Raw genomic sequence first — 16,607 nt, 5'->3', positions numbered from 1 at the left:
AAATATTGGATCTGAAATAAATTTCTATTCCATTTGAGATTCATGAAACAAGTATTCAAAGTTTTCATTTGAGTGAAGTTCTGCCAAGCTAAAGAGAAATGTTTGAGACATAATCTTGCATCAAATGGAAATGACATCAGGATCCTTTTTTAATCACATTACAAAACATGTATGCAAATTTTTGCCCTGATCATTGTGTTTAACATCACCATGTTGTATACACTGTATAATTCGGCTTCCATGCAACATCACAATGTCATGTCTACTGTCTTAATACTGATCATGTCAAATGGCTGTTATTTGAGGAGTTACGTTTACCACCAGTGGCCTACCTGGATATATTCACTTCCTTCACAAGATGGTAATTGTATGATCAAAGGTCATATCTTACCTCGGACACACGCTCCTCGTTAAGGAAGGTGCCGTTCTGGCTAGATAAGTCTGTAAGGTAGTATTTATACTCTTTCTCATCAAACTGGATTTCTGCATGAGCCTGGAATAAGGAATTAATGGTTATTTTTTTTATCCTAAAACTGTACACAACATTAATGGTTTTGAAATGTACAGAATACATAAATCATTTTTGGTCTCCCTGTGTCAAACCCTGTGGACCAAAACATCAAAAGGTTGCCACACTGCTATGGCAGAAAAAAATCTGAAATGTCATTTCCTCAAAAAGTTGCTAGTTTCTGCAGAAAGACTTGTTATATCAGGGTGGATCTTTCAGGCATAACTGCATTTTATCAGAAATGAGCACTCTTTACATTATGATACATCATAAAATATTGGCATCTCAATAAAATTAAAACAAAACAAGTAAAACAACCCTGTGATATGACCAGCAATTACTTGCTTATTTGTCTTCTAACCTGCATAATATGAAATATGGAGAGCAGAATATAGAGCACAATGCAAGCTGTAGTGTATGACATTTTTTCATCATAAGGGCTGGCAATACTACTCTTTTCTGTTCTTCAATTGCTAACTTTGTTAATTGCATTTTGTCCACCTTGGTTTTAACGGTAGAATAATTAAATCAACAATTAGATCTGTCTGTTCATATTGTATTTATGGGGTTATGAAGCCCCTCTTCACCTATCGGTGGACTGGACCTGATTTATATACCACTGATCCCCCAAGATGTGTTACCACACTGTGTTCCAACAAAAGGACATGTTCTCTTTTACCAATGGTCCAGGAGGACATGTTACCTCTGTGGTCCCACAGGACAGGTTACCAAAGTAATCTCCCAGGAAGTTACCACAGAAGTTACCATAGCGGTCTCCCAGGAAGCTTAGTTACCACAGTGCCCCCACCCCCCACCCCCCACCCCCAAGAAGTAACCACAGCGGTCTCCCATGAAGTTACCACAGTGTCCTGTGGGACATGTTGTACTGTACCAAAGAGAGTGGTATAATCAGACTTATCACAAATGTACATACCTTGCTGACATTGATGTCAGGGATGAGGATAGTGTGGCCCATCTCTTTCTCTCGGCCTACTGTGGCTCCAGTACAGGTGATGATGAACAGATTCCCAGGATCAATGGTGTCCGAGTCCGTTACAATCACACGGATGCATGGCGGCCATTGACTCACCAGTTCTGTAAGTACCAATGGTATGTTCCATATATTGTGACACATTGTCTGGTACTGATCCATGTCCTCTACTACGACACATTGTCATGGTACAATACATACCCCCTACTCCGACACACTGTCATGGTACAATACATCCCCCCTACCAAGACTCATTGTCATGGTACAATCCATACCCCCTACTACGAAACATGGTCATGGTACAATAGTTCCCCCCCACCAGGACACATTGTCATGGTACTATACATACCCCCTACCACGACACATTGTCATGGTACAGTACATACCCCCTACTACGTAACATTGTCATGGTACAATCCATACCCCCTACTACGACACACTGTCATGGTACAATACATGCCCCCTACTACGACACATTGGCATGGTACAATACATACACCCTACCAAGACACATTTTCAGGGTACAAAACATACCCCCTACTACGACAAATTGTCATGGTACAATAAATACCCCCTACCAAGACCCATTGTCATGGTACAATCCATACCCCCTACTACGAAACATTGTCATGTTACAATACATTCCCCCTACTACGAAACATTCTCATGGTACAATACATAACCCCTACTACGACACATTGCCATGGTACAATACATCCCCCCTACCAAGACTCATTGTCATGGTACAATACCTACCCACTACCAAGACACATTGTAATGGTACAATACATACCACCTACCAAGACACATTGTTATGGTACAATACATACCTCCTACCAAGACACATTGTCCTGGTACAATACATACCCCCTGCCAAGAAACATTGTCATGGTACAATACATACCCCCTACCAAGACACATTGGTAATTTTTAGATACATATCCTTTAAGATGACTTATTGCAGTAGCTTTGATCTTTGAGGCAGACATCTAAGTTGTACATGACATAATATAAGGTAATGACACATCTTCTATGAAGTTCAATAACATCATTGACTGTAAACTTAACACTGCGATGTATACAGAAAGTCTTCTATTAAAGAGCAAGTATAATCAATGACCATTTTGACAGAATGTATACTAGATACATTACATAGTATGCATGAATAGCAAACACAAAGTAACACATATAGACAACACTAATGAGACATTAAGAACGTGTATAAGTTACATCAAAAGTGATATATATGTAACAACAAATTCTACTGAACATACATGTACATGTACAAATACTGATTTCATTAATATTTTTCTGATGTTATGGTTAAATTAGTCTTTTTAAGAGAATATATACAAGTTAATACCTGTATCACAGAACTGATTTTCATTCAGAAGATCTTAATCAATATCAATCTTCTAAGAATGGAATATGTACGTCAATGTATGTACTGCCATATATATCAATACAAACTGTTACTAGGAACTATGTACCTTCCTCAGCCATAATGACATCATTTGAGTGACTTTCTCCATAGCGTTCCTGGCTATCCTCGTAATCATCACACTGCATAGGAACAGGTTCCTCCTCTGAACTACTGGTTATCTCCCCTGATTCCAGCTCCGACTCACCAGTACAGAGACTATTACTACTTTCGCTGTAACTATCACTGTCAGACGAAAACGCTTGCCTCCGAGATTTCACAGATGTTTTTCTTACACTTTCATGTCTACTGGATGTCGACCTTTTGCCATGCTTACCTATTTTTTTGCTATGCATTTTACCTGATATTCCATGAATGTCTATGTCTTGGCCTTGTTTTTCACCAAATGTTTCCTTCGACTTAATCCGACATTTACTATGTTGGTTACTGGACTGTTTATGATAACCAGGCCTAGCACTTTCATGTTTGCGTGAACTGCCTGATATGCTTGTCTTAGTTTTGTGTTCTTTAGAAAAAGCTGTTTTTTTCTTGTGTCTAATATCTGTATTCCAAGACTCTTTTTCATGATGTTGTGACTTTCTGCTACGTGCAGAATCACTATCAGAAGAACAATCTTTAGACCTACTTTCCTTTTCCCTGAGTTTTCTAGAAGTATCGCAAGAACTGTCTTTAGAACTATGTGTCTTTTTCCACCTTAAATACTGTGTGTTTTTACTGCGACTAGTACTGATGTCGGCGGAATGGTGTTGTGAACTACCTGATATTTTACTGTGTGTAGTATTTCTATCATCCCTATCTGTCGGAGAATGGTCCATGTTGGAGTGATTGTCAAAGTTGTGTTTTTGATCCCCAACTTTCAGATGATTCTCTGTACTTTTGGATGAAACATCATCCCCAGACTCAAACTTTCCGGCACTTTTGTCATCATCCAAATCATCGTATAAATCATCCGTCCCAGGTGCCTCCTCAGAAGTCACTTGGTTATTGCTGTTCTCATCCAAACTCTCATACAGTTCACCCATGTACGACTTCCCTTCCAAATTGTAATTTTCCATATCCTCATCACTATTGCTGTTTTCTTTGTTGTCTTTGTCTTTTTCTTTGCTTTTGACATCCCTTTCTTTACTGTCATTTGACCTCACTTCACCATCCTCAGATTCCTCTCTGCTCTCCTTTCCCTTTCTCCTGCCATCATCTTTCTTCTTTTTCTCACTTTTCCTCTCTGACGTTTTATCTCTCCTTTTCTCTCTGGAAGATTTCTTCTTTTTTTTCTTTTTATCTTTATCTTTCTTCTTTTTCTTCCGTTTGTGATGTTCCTGAAATAAAATGTGACTGTTAGAAAAATAAGATAGGAAAGTTATATAAAAGTAAATATTTACCTAGCGCTGTTTCCTTGGCTGTTTTGATTCTAAGACCTTCTAGGGCTGAAATAACTCCCTCATACTCTTCCTTATCCTAATGAAAAAGGTAAAACACATTTATGATTTATCTTTCCTAAAATTGGTCAAACAGATTTTTTTCTAAAATACTGATATCTACTTTTTACATTAATATCAATATTAAAATTCTTCATTGTAAATAAACTTGAATACAAAGAAACTTTTTACCAGTATATAAGTATGAGATATTTTTTAGGTAGCAATTCTATGGGACCATAAATATGTGTCTCCAGCATCACAAAATACCCCAAATTTCTCAATATCAGACACAGACTATTCAGTATGGTCAAAGGGAAGTAACTGGGTAAAAAATTTGTATGAGTTTATGTGCTCGAAACTAATTGTTGTGTATAAAGGTTGGCTCTGTTGTAGGATAAAATGAACAACATCGATAAAACAGTACTACAGTCAAAATAATAAAAAAAAAAACATACATGCATATGAAAATAATCACAGCTTTGTTTAAACAATTTTGATAAATGTCATTACAATTATATTCATTTTTTTCTGTGCAATATTAGATATTTATTTTTATTACTTTTCACATTACAATTTAATATAATGTACATCAAAAATTGTTTAGAGCTAATAGGATGATTCTGATAACAAACCATTTCCTCTGTCTGCAGTCGTTTTGTCTTTTTCTTTTTGCCACTATCCATTCTACTTGATCCTTCCTTGTCCCTCCTCTGGGATGATATATGATGATCATACTCTTCATAAGACTTGCTTGATCTGGATGTCTCCCTGTCTCTCCTTGGTAATGGTCGGTGATATTGGTCATACCCAGAATCACTGTGTCTGTGGCTAGAATGAGCTTGATAATCTTTCCTCGTCAGGTCGTAATTACCTCCCCTGTCACTGGAGGAATGGTCCTGACCATAATAGTTGTTATACTGCTGGGAATCCTGGCCTGTACTGTATTGTGACAAATCTACTAGGGAGTGGAAATCATATTTGCCAGTCTCTGAGTTGTAGTAAAAATATGTTCCTGTATTAGGGTCATAATACAATGCTTTTTCCTGAAAAAATAAATGTTCCTGATTATAGAAAATAATAACTTATAGTAAAATCATAATTGGTTTTTAACTTGGAAAACAGTATTACTCGGGACCAGTATTTAACTGTTATTTAAAAATTAATGACAGAAAAATGTCTTTGAATAATCACACAACTTCAACAACCCAGGTGGAGTATTTTATAAAATGGTCTGGGGTGGATGTTACGGTACATGTGATGTAGCGTTCAAGTGAGGTGGCACTTTAAAAAAAAGATGCCGTTGGAAGCACGGTCTCACTACAAACAGAACACAATACATCTCCAGCACACACGCAGGCATACACACATAGGGAGATATTAGCCAGATGGCAAAGGACTAGTAGTTAGCGCTTGATAAGGCAGCTCCTGCTAATTACTCAAAAATTGTATATCCTTATTGTATAAATTGTATATCTATGTAATGTAAAGCGCTTTAGAGTGGCTTATGTTAGCTAGATAGGGCGCTGTATCAAATGTTGTATATTATTATTATTATTTTTATAACAAGGTGATATCAAATATCTTTCTTAACATTATTACAAATTATTGCATTAATCAAACTTGCACATATATATAAAAGCGACCAGTGAGATTTTATGAAATCTTTACTCAAGGAAAAACCAAGAACACCTGTTATTGCTGTTACTTTGGTATGGATCTTGTTTTACTTACCACAGGTATGGGTCAGGTTTTCGTTATTAATTATCCCATTTCTACCAATGAAAGCCAAGATAATGTGTGTACTTACTGCATTGTAGTAGTATCCACTGTTGTAATCGTAGTAAAGTCCAGAGTTTTCATCATACACATAGCCAGTCTGCTGTACAGCTGCCTCGGCTGTAGCTCGCAGTTCATCAGCCAGGGATGTACTGGAAACTTGTTCTTCTCCTTCTTTGGCCTCCTTCTCTACTTTAGCATCATGTTCCATTTTATTATCATCTTTTGTTTTAGTATCACTCTCTGTTGAAGCACTTTCCTTAACTTTACCATCCTTGTCTGTTCTTGCACCATCTTCTGTTTCAGCACTCTCCAGTGTTTTAGTACTCTTTGTTGTCCTCTTACTATCTCCATCTGTTTTGTCTTCATTGCCCTTGAAATAAGAAAAAAACAAATGAACACTTTCCTCCATTGATAATCCTGTCAAAACTGACAGACATGGTTCATCAGAATTGGCTTGACAAAACTTTGAGTTTTCCACAATTTATTAATTTTCCAGGACTTCAATTCAATACTGACCCATAAATATCTTAAAGTTAGTTAAAATAAACTAGGACTTTCATAAGACCCTTGATACAGAGAGTACATGTATGTTTTTTACTTTCCGATGTGAGCTTGTTTAATTTTTGACACTCTGGATTGAAAGGACACATCTAACATGTGTTTTGACCTGTCAAATTTCAGGGAAAATGTCATTTGAATTCGGAAATTGGTAAATGTCAAGGTTCAACTGAAAGGCCTGAAACTATTATTTTCATATTTTCTGTAACCTTACCCAGTACACATGAATTATTTTTTGAAATCTTTACAACTTTTGACAGTTTAATAGTGTACATACCTCATTGATTGAATCATCAATCACTATGGCCTGATCTTCAGATAATCCATGTCTTTCAGTGGAACTGTCTGATGGAGAAAAAAACAAAGTCAGACACTGAAATTGTCTAGAGTTGTTCAGAAAAAATGTTATTACAATATTTCTTTTTAATGATTATATAAATAATGGAAAGAGGGAAATTTTGTATTTGGAGTACATAAAAGATATTTAAAAGTAATTCCATTTACATGACCTCCAAAATTCTTCACAAAAAAATGGACTGTTGGATTGTAATAAAAGTGGAAGGATGTCAGCTGATTTCTGATTTCAATAATTGTTCAGGTCAATAAAGGAGAGGGCATTTCTAATTTGAGATAACTTGTGCCTAATCCTTTTTGTTGAATGACAAATAAAATATGTTTAAATCAATAAAGGCCCTTTCCCTGGACTAATTTCTGCTGTTTTTCATTTTGCTACTACATGTACATGTGTATACAGTGGTCCACAACAGCTCTAACTATTTATGTTTATTACATTGTATGTCTCAGGGGGGAAAAAAGGGATCAACATATAAAAAAAAGATACAACTGTAGCTGTTCACCTATTAGCAAATTAATTATAGCTGTTGAGTTAACTAAAATTTGCACATATTAAAGGTAATTGTAATTGCAAATTCAATATGTAACAAATGCCCTGATATTGTTACATGCATAAATGCATTGTTTAGCTGTTAATTATATGTCAAATTAACCTACTAAACCTCCAATGAGGGAGAGGTAGATCTCCCTCATTCCTTATTTTCAACAAGGGAAAAAGTGTCACTGTGTGTGAAATGTGACTGAAAATGCTTTGCTCAATTTATCTGAAGTTCCCTTTTCATGTACCAAAATAACTCCAAAAAACATTTATTGGATTCAAACACACCTCTTATGGTCATTGCACACACCTTGCGGTAACTAGGAGTAGGAGATCCTTTGACCACATGATGTAGATTTTGAGTTTGTGTGAGTTTGGACTTGAATGAGGGAGTTCTGTAAATTTGGTTAAAAATGAAGGAGTCTCCCTTCTAATGAGGGAGGGTATACATATATACGTTGACAGCTATGACATAATGTTGAGTTAGATTTAGAAATTCAACAACTGGGCATATATATATATTCTTTCTATGTTTGATTAAAAAGCAGTGTTTGTGTCAACAAGCTTGGGGGATTGCACTGTAACAAAGCACCTTGTTGATCCTCCGTCTGTGTTTCTGCATCAGTCCTATTCTCTCTTGCTGCCCTTTTTAGACTGTGAAGCTCTGAACTCAACTTGTCCAGCTCACCACGCAAATCTTCGTTATACGCATTTGCCTTCTCTAGCTGTCTTTCAGTTTTTATTAATTTGTCCTTCACTGTTATTAGTTCCTGTTGACATTGTTCTAACAATTTAGTGTGAAGCACTGCCTTATCACCATCGGGAATACCAGCCTTTTCTTTTTCCGTATCGTCATCGTTCTTATAATGTTTTACCGGTATTTCGTCTTTCTCGGCTTTAATCTTTACTTTAGTAGACATATCGCCCCCTGTCACTTGACCATCCAATGGAACTTCACTCATTTGCACTGTGACACATATGTCGATTCACACATGTGGTTTCTATACATGACCCGACTCTCGCAAGCACTTATCTAGGATATAACCGACTAAAAACAAGAATTTCTTTTGCTAATTGTCGTTCAAGACTCAAATCCACTTGAATACATCTCTAACATATACAAGAAATTACTTGGTTGGACATTAATGTTATTTGTAAACGAGAACATCGTTCATAGGCCAAAATTCGTCTGCAATGTCCACCATCTTTGATTTTGAAGGTGGCGCTATGAACGGGGAGCTGTCCTGATTGCAAAAATTGAAAGGCCACATACATTGTATGGTAAAAATCCAGCAGAGAATATATAATTGGACAGAAACATATTTTATATAATGATAGGATGTATTTTAAACTATTTGCGTTTGACAATGATTCATTAATTAAAACTGTTACAATAACGTTAAAATTACTTCTCCCGAAACATGGTCATGTGATCTAAAAATGGCGATGTGAGAAAAATTACCAAAACATGGAGGAAGATTGTCCACAAAACCTGAGGTGTTACTTATACAAATTCCACAAACAATTAGATTTGACAAAAATACAGCAAATATATGCACATCTCAGATATCGCTGTCTCGCTCTCCATTCCATCAGTAGAACTGTGAAAATTTTAAAAATTTCACACACGAAAAGGAACGACCAAGAGGCACCTCTCAACAATATTACAGCGTATGTATATAACAGGAACATTAAAGTATTGCAACGTTCTATTTGAAAAATCCCCATCGGAAATATGAATTTTTACTAGGCCTAGTCTAGATATACATCAAAACTTCCTCCATGTTCCAATTTTCTTTTAATTAATTTTACATAGAATGGCCATGTTCTAATTATCATGTTTATGTTGGCTGTTCATTCATCCTTGACAACCATAGCAATCTACATTGTTTCCAGTGTATGTCCAATAGTGGATATATATAGGTCATAGGTTTATTCGATCTCATTAAAAAAATATAGGGATAATAATGGCAAGGCCAAGAGGATTAGCTACGAAATTCAAGACCATAAATCAAATGTTATATATATATATGGTTGAACAATATAATTTCTGGTAGACACATTATTTTTATGATTATTACTCTATCAAATAATTTGAAAAATTGTTTATAAACTTACCTTGTACCTTTAAACCTACATGTACAGTTCAACCTCACTATAAGCCTGATCATACATGTAAATACTCTTGAATCATAACCCTACAAGTTAAGTAGTCAGCTCTAACACAGTATGATGCTGTTATCTCCAGCATTCTGATTCAGATTAAATCCACCAAGCATTCTGTTCCACAGTGTAGGATCTGATAATCATATATATAACACATCAATTCAAACAAAGGATTGGGTCCAAGTGAAAAAAAGAAATTCCAGGACTCAGAATTCCGTTACATAAGTCATTGAATATCCTGATTATATTAATTGTAAATGTCTGTTTCTTTACAGATTCCAGTGGGTATATGATAGAAAATCATCATCGATTAAAGATCAAGGAGTTGCCAGATTTGTTGCACTTTCTGTGAATGGAGAAATATTGGCAGGAAAATTGACAGAAGAAACACTTACCACAGATGTAAAACAAGTCGTATCGGATGTCGTCAGAGAAAAAGGTATGATATATTTCTGTGTCATCACATGTACAGGGTTGTAGTAATATTGTTGTGGGCACTTGCAATTATATGATTTACAAATTCTAAAATGAAATGAAATTGCCAGATCATTATAAAAAATATTATCTTGGTATATAAAGTAGCAGTAATAACACATACTGAAATCTGGGTTTTCACAAAATTTATGAGATGGAAGTCATTGCCAGGAACAGCCTTTTAATTCTTTTATGATAAAAGATAACTCGTTTTGAATGATCTCATTTATGTTTATGAAAATATTCCTGTATTCTGTATATAACCACAGTAAAAAAAAAATAGATGTTTATTACAGATTCTGTTAGAGGTAAAAGATTTGATAATAACCTAATTCAAAATGTGTTTTTTTTTAAAGGGTTTTCATCAAGATAAATATATTAATATGAGTATGTTTCAGTAAAGGATTTAAACAAAGTTATGTTATTGTTGAACAGGTCTATCTCCCGAAGATTGTCAGAGTGTACAGCTGATATCCGGAGAAGGGGAACATGTTGTTTTGGCCACGCCCTCTCACCTGATCTGCCTCCAGTTCAGAGACACACAAAGTTTTAATGCTGTCAGCACTATCCCTTTACCACCCTCTAATGGTGACGCACAGCAGTGTCTACATATCCTCAGCGGTGTCGCTGCTGTACTCAACAGGAACAAAAACACACTCTGTATCTTTTGCATTCATTAGTAATTGTCTCATTCCTGTGAATATAAATTGACCCAATTAAATAAAACATCATAAAGTAAGTAATAAATCGGTTGTTCTAATTCCCTGCTGGGCCCACGAGGATCCCCATACCACTTCCAAGGTAAGTAATAAAGAACAGTTGTTCTAGTTCCCTGCTGGGCCCATAAGGATCCCCATACCACTTCCAAAAATTATATAACCATGCATTGGAAACTGACCTTTATGAAAAAAATAAGAAAGACAGAATTAACAAAATGATAATCAACAACAGAGTTCTGAGTGTAAAAAGTCAGTGTGGCTGGACCAGGATCTGAACTCTGAACCTCCAAAGGTTATACTGTAGGTCAAACCATCTGAACCATGAACCTCAAAAGGTTATACTGTAGGTCAAACCATCTGAACCCTGAACCTCAAAAGGTTATATTGTAGCTCAGACCATCTGAACCCTGAACCTCAAAAGGTTATACTGTAGCTCAAACCATCTGAACCCTGAACCTCAAAAGGTTATACTGTAGCTCAGACCATCTGAAACCTGAACCTCAAAAGGTTATACTGTAGCTCAAACCATCTGAACTCTGAACCTCAAAAGGTTATACTGTAGCTCAAACCATCTGAACTCTGAACTTTACAAGGTTATACTGTAGCTCAAACCATCTGAAATCTGAACCTCAAAAGGTTATACTGTAGCTCAAACCATCTGAACTCTGAACCTCAAAAGGTTATACTGTAGCTAAAACCATCTGAACCCTGAACCTCAAAAGGTTATACTGTAGGTCAAACCATCTGAACCCTGAACCTCAAAAGGTTATATTGTAGGTCAGACCATCTGAACCCTGAACCTCAAAAGGTTATACGTATACTGTAGCTCAAACCATCTGAACCCTGAACCTCAAAAGGTTATACTGTAGCTCAAACCATCTGAAATCTGAACCTCAAAAGGTTATACTGTAGCTCAGACCATCTGAACTCTGACCCTCGAAAGGTTATACTGTAGCTCAAACCATCTGAAATCTGAACCTCAAAAGGTTATACTGTAGCTCAGACCATCTGAAACCTGAACCTCAAAAGGTTATACTGTAGCTCAAACCATTTGAACCCTGAACCTCAAAAGGTTATACTGTAGCTCAGACCATCTGAACTCTGACCCTCGAAAGGTTATACTGTAGCTCAAACCATCTGAAATCTGAACCTCAAAAGGTTATACTGTAGCTCAACCCATCTGAACCCTGAACCTCAAAAGGTTATACGTATACTGTAGCTCAAACCATCTGAACCCTGAGCCTCAAAAGGTTATACTGTCGCTCAAACCATCTGAACCCTGAACCTCAAAAGGCTATACTGTAGGTCAAACCATCTGAACCCTGAGCCTCAAAAGGTTATACTGTAGATCAAACCATCTGAACCCTGAACCTCAAAAGGATATACTGTAGCTCAAACCATCTGAACCCTGAACCCCAAAAGGTTATACTGTAGCTCAAACCATCTGAAACCTGAACCTCAAAAGGTTATACTGTAGGTCAAACTATCTGAACCCTGAACCTCAAAAGGTTATATTGTATGTCAAACCATCTGAACCCTGAACCTCAAAAGGATATATTGTAGGTCAAACCATCTGAACCCTGAACCTCAAAAGGTTATACGTATACTGAAGCTCAAACCATCTGAACCCTGAACCTCATAAGGTTATATTGTAGGTCAGACCATCTGAACCCTGAACCTCAAAAGGCTATACTGTAGGTCAAACCATCTGAACCCTGAGCCTCAAAAGGTTATACTGTAGATCAAACCATCTGAACCCTGAACCTCAAAAGGATATACTGTAGCTCAAACCATCTGAACCCTGATCCTCAAAAGGTTATATTGTAGGTCAGACCAGCTGAACCCTGAACCTCAAAAGGTTATACTGTAGGTCAGACCATCTGAACGCTGAACCTCAAAAGGTTTATAATGTATCTCAAACCATCTGAACTCTGAACCTCAAAAGGTTATACTGTATCTCAGACCATCTGAACCCTGAACCTCAAAAGCTTATACTGTAGCTCAGACCATCTGAACCCCGAACCTCAAAAGGTTATACTGTAGGTCAAACAATCTGAACCCTGAACCTCAAAAGGTTATACTGTAGCTCAGACCATCTGAACCCCGAACCTCAAAAGGTTATACTGTAGGTCAAACCATCTGAACCCTGAGCCTCAAAAGGTTATACTGTAGCTCAAACCATCTGAAACCTGAACCTCAAAAGGTTATACTGTAGCTCAGACCATCTGAACCCCGAACCTCAAAAGGTTATACTGTAGGTCAAACCATCTAAACCCTGAACTCAAAAGGTTATACTGTAGGTCAGACCATCTGAACGCTTAACCTCAAAAGGTTTATAATGTAGCTCAAACCATATGAACTCTGAACCTCAAAAGGTTATACTGTAGCTCAAACCATTTGAACCCTGAACCTCAAAAGGTTATACTGTAGCTCAGACCATCTGAAGTACCCCTTCAACAGAAGTGCCTTGGCCTAATGGTGCTACAGTTATATTCAACATGAAATTAATGGGAGGTAACTGTACATACAAAAAAAACCACTGTGAACTCTCTAGTGTATTGCCTGTAGAAAGACTGGGATCTTTAAACCTATACCACTTCATTACTGATAATACATGTAGGTGTATGTAGAGAGAGTTCATATTTAATCAATACTTCAATTAATTTAATTGGTTTTGGTTATTTATTTTGAACATCAGCTACATGTTTCAAATTCTCACATTTAAGGTCATAGGAGTGTATTGATAAATGGAAATAGGAAGTACATCCCTAGTTGAAAATCCAATGTAGGGAGACAGTATCACAATTTCTGCATATTCTAATGTTTAATATTAAACTGATGAATATTGTATGTTTATTATTGACAGAACAGTGTGTTCTCTCAATATTAAAGTATTTCAAAGCAATCCAGCCATTAATTCAGGGTTTTTTTATCAATGAGTCCCATGTGTCCATTTTTCTGTACTTCAGGAAACCGGCTACCTATTTCACTACTGTGAAGGTTTTCAAGACAGATAACTCTTACATGCAATTACTATGTGTATATGGGTTCATTATAAAATGTCAATTTTTAATCGTTTATTGATAATTCATTTTACACAATTTCAGCATTTATTAAATTGATAGACATTAATGCAATACTAATCTATGTCAGTATCATTTTTATTGACATTATTTTGCCAAAAATTGTGTCTTTCATTATTTTTTTATTTTTTTAATTCACTCCTTTTTACATAAATTTCAATTTAAAATCCTTAAAATTCTGACAACCTATATTTTTGTTGTGGCAGAGAATTTTCTTTACTTCAAAGCAATATAACTACAAAATTTGAAGAAATTCTACTGAGAAATGGTGATACAATCCTATTACCTTAAATTGTATGTGGTGTCATTCAGATGATTTCTGCTCTTTTGGATGCAATGTTTGTGTTTAATATGTATGGTTCCTTAAATATTATCAGATTTCTATGAAATTGAAACTGGCAATTTATTTTGCCAAGTGGATCTTTATAGGACAAATATAGAGCCAGATCGTCTGATAAGATGGCAGGTATCACGTGACCTGCAGACTCTGATGTTTGTCGAGAACACATTGTCCGTGACTGTAGTGGACTTGGAACAATACGCACAAGACAACCCTGTTTGTGTGGAGACCATCACTTCCACAGATACCACAGGAGGGGACACCAGCCACGGTTCCTGTCTCACTTGTGACGTCGGAGATGTGGTGTGGAGGGAGAAATTACTGACACTTCACGGACAGCACAGCGAAACAAAGAGCACTCCCTGGTATCAAGTCAAACACAATGTAAAAGTAGGGAGTTACGCTGTCACCAAGAAGCGTTGGAAGGTTTCTGGATTTCTCGGGAAGTCCAAAGTTCAAGAAAATAAAATCAATTCTTTTTTGATAGGGAAAGTGTTTTTGCCTCCCTCTCTACAGAATCTGTCAATTGTTGACACAACCCTCGGTAAATCTGTAGTCTCCCTGGTGTTTCACTCGGACAAGGAAAACTTCCTGTGTGTGTGTGACACAAAAACCTCCACAGTAACAACAGAAAGGTAGGATTTATTCTGAATATTATTTACACACAGAACTTACTGTCTTTTTCACAGTCACTTTTATAAAACTACATAAATCAAAATGTGGGCAACATAAGTAGCTGGATGTCTGTAGATAAAATACTCGGTGAAGTATATTTTAAAATTAATTTTGTTTTTTAATTTGAAAGATTAGGCATTATATTGATATATATAGTAACAATATTCAGAAAATAGTTGAACAAGACAAAAAAACCTCAGAAGATTGCAAAATTGAATCAGAAGATTTGATATTGGAGGGAATACTTTCATTTATAATTTTCTAAGAATACAGTCATAATATGATGTTGACTCACTCATCTAAATTATTTAGAAATTGATTTTTCAACATTTTGCTATCACAGGAAATAAATAGGGCAGTACACGTATGTCACAATGATAATCACAAAGTAACCTACATAATGTATATAAAGTAAAGTCTTGCTAATCCAACCAAGTGTTTTAGTGGAAAGATTGTCTGTACATGTACCAAACTTCCCAATTAATCAGGAACTTTTACAATACAGCCACTCTGCCAGCCAGGAACAAAGATAGCTGGATTACCAAGACTTTGCTGCAGTAAATAGGTTAAGTTGTTGCTCAAATCATGTTGCAATGTTTTCCTCCTTTCAGACTGTGTTCCCAGAGTCGGGTGATTCTGTCCCGCGACCCAAACTTCCCTCACTTCATCACGACACCGACCCACCTAATGGGCGTCGTCATGGACCAGACTATTGGACAAGAAGATTTTGTTAGCAAGGTAATGAAGCCACAGGTTACAGTGTATTTCTTAAACTGATGGCAAGGTTCATGTTAGGAGTGAAGGTTGTATCCTAAAGAATTATATGTGGACAAGAATTAAATGGTGTTTTTCTTGTACCATACTTACAGTCTATTGTAGTGTAACCTGATCTGAATATTATTTTTCCGATCATGTTCAAATATTTGCCTGCAATGGTTTGAACATCCTTAAAGGTGATTGTCTGAAATTGTAGTTAAAAACACAATCTGATACATTTACATGTTCATCAACAAGTGCATGATCTACTGTCTGTTACATAATGACTTATCTCCCCTTATAGATGATGGTGTATGCAGGAGCGAGTGTAGCTGACACCCTTTGCCATATAAACAAGTGGGGGCGCTGCTCGATCCCCATCCGTACGCTGGAGATAGGGCTGAAGCAACGACAGCTGGACACTGTTGTGTTTTTCCTCAAAAGCAAAGAAAATTGTAAGATCACAGTCATTTAATGAACTTGATTTAATATAATGTTTTTAGGTCACCTGAGCTTTGCTCAAGTGACCTATTCCAATCGCTTTTCGTCCGTCGTCGTCCGTCGTCCGTCGTCCGTCGTCCGTCGTCCGTCGTGCGTCGTGCGTAAACTTTTACATTTTCAACTTCTTCTCAAGAACCAGTGGATGGATGATGAGGCTTCAAAATTGTAAAATTGGGATTCCTACCCCCACCCCTGGGGCCAGGGCGGGGCCCCAAAGGGAAAATTATCCAATATTTCAAAAATCTTCTTCTCCAGACTCACAGGTACTACAGTGATTTTCTCTACGTGGAAAGAAAGATCATCAGG

The 16,607-nt window shown here is 36.6% G+C and overlaps 2 protein-coding genes across 4 annotated transcripts in view; one reads left to right on the top strand and one right to left on the bottom strand.

The window, feature by feature from the left end:
• Positions 1-8,791, bottom strand: part of LOC110445599 (angiogenic factor with G patch and FHA domains 1-like) — a 62,046-nt gene extending 53,255 nt beyond the window's left edge. Inside the window, exons 1-7 of one of the 2 annotated variants that reach the window (XM_021490282.1) lie at positions 8,180-8,791; positions 6,973-7,040; positions 6,166-6,507; positions 4,991-5,401; positions 4,320-4,395; positions 1,443-1,603; positions 392-493 (exon numbers count right to left, since the gene is read on the bottom strand). In XM_021490282.1, coding sequence (XP_021345957.1) covers positions 392-493; positions 1,443-1,603; positions 4,320-4,395; positions 4,991-5,401; positions 6,166-6,507; positions 6,973-7,040; positions 8,180-8,549 — 1,530 coding nt within the window. In that variant the 5' untranslated portion in view covers positions 8,550-8,791. Of the gene's footprint in view, positions 1-391; positions 494-1,442; positions 1,604-2,989; positions 4,257-4,319; positions 4,396-4,990; positions 5,402-6,165; positions 6,508-6,972; positions 7,041-8,179 lie in introns of both variants that reach the window. The other variant, XM_021490281.1, reaches the window with a different exon arrangement.
• A 236-nt stretch (positions 8,792-9,027) lies between these two features.
• Positions 9,028-16,607, top strand: part of LOC110445598 (spatacsin-like) — a 35,627-nt gene continuing 28,047 nt past the window's right edge. For both annotated transcript variants that reach the window (XM_021490280.1, XM_021490279.1), the window contains exons 1-6: positions 9,028-9,258; positions 10,029-10,192; positions 10,663-10,887; positions 14,407-15,004; positions 15,656-15,782; positions 16,105-16,255. In XM_021490280.1, coding sequence (XP_021345955.1) covers positions 9,056-9,258; positions 10,029-10,192; positions 10,663-10,887; positions 14,407-15,004; positions 15,656-15,782; positions 16,105-16,255 — 1,468 coding nt within the window. In that variant the 5' untranslated portion in view covers positions 9,028-9,055. The remainder of the gene's footprint in view (positions 9,259-10,028; positions 10,193-10,662; positions 10,888-14,406; positions 15,005-15,655; positions 15,783-16,104; positions 16,256-16,607) is intronic.

This window comes from Mizuhopecten yessoensis, unplaced genomic scaffold (assembly GCF_002113885.1).
Source record: "Mizuhopecten yessoensis strain PY_sf001 unplaced genomic scaffold, ASM211388v2 scaffold2329, whole genome shotgun sequence".
NCBI lineage: Eukaryota > Metazoa > Mollusca > Bivalvia > Pectinida > Pectinidae > Mizuhopecten > Mizuhopecten yessoensis.
The sequence above is the reverse complement of the archived record's forward strand: the minus strand, read 5'-3'. Positions and strand labels throughout refer to the sequence as shown.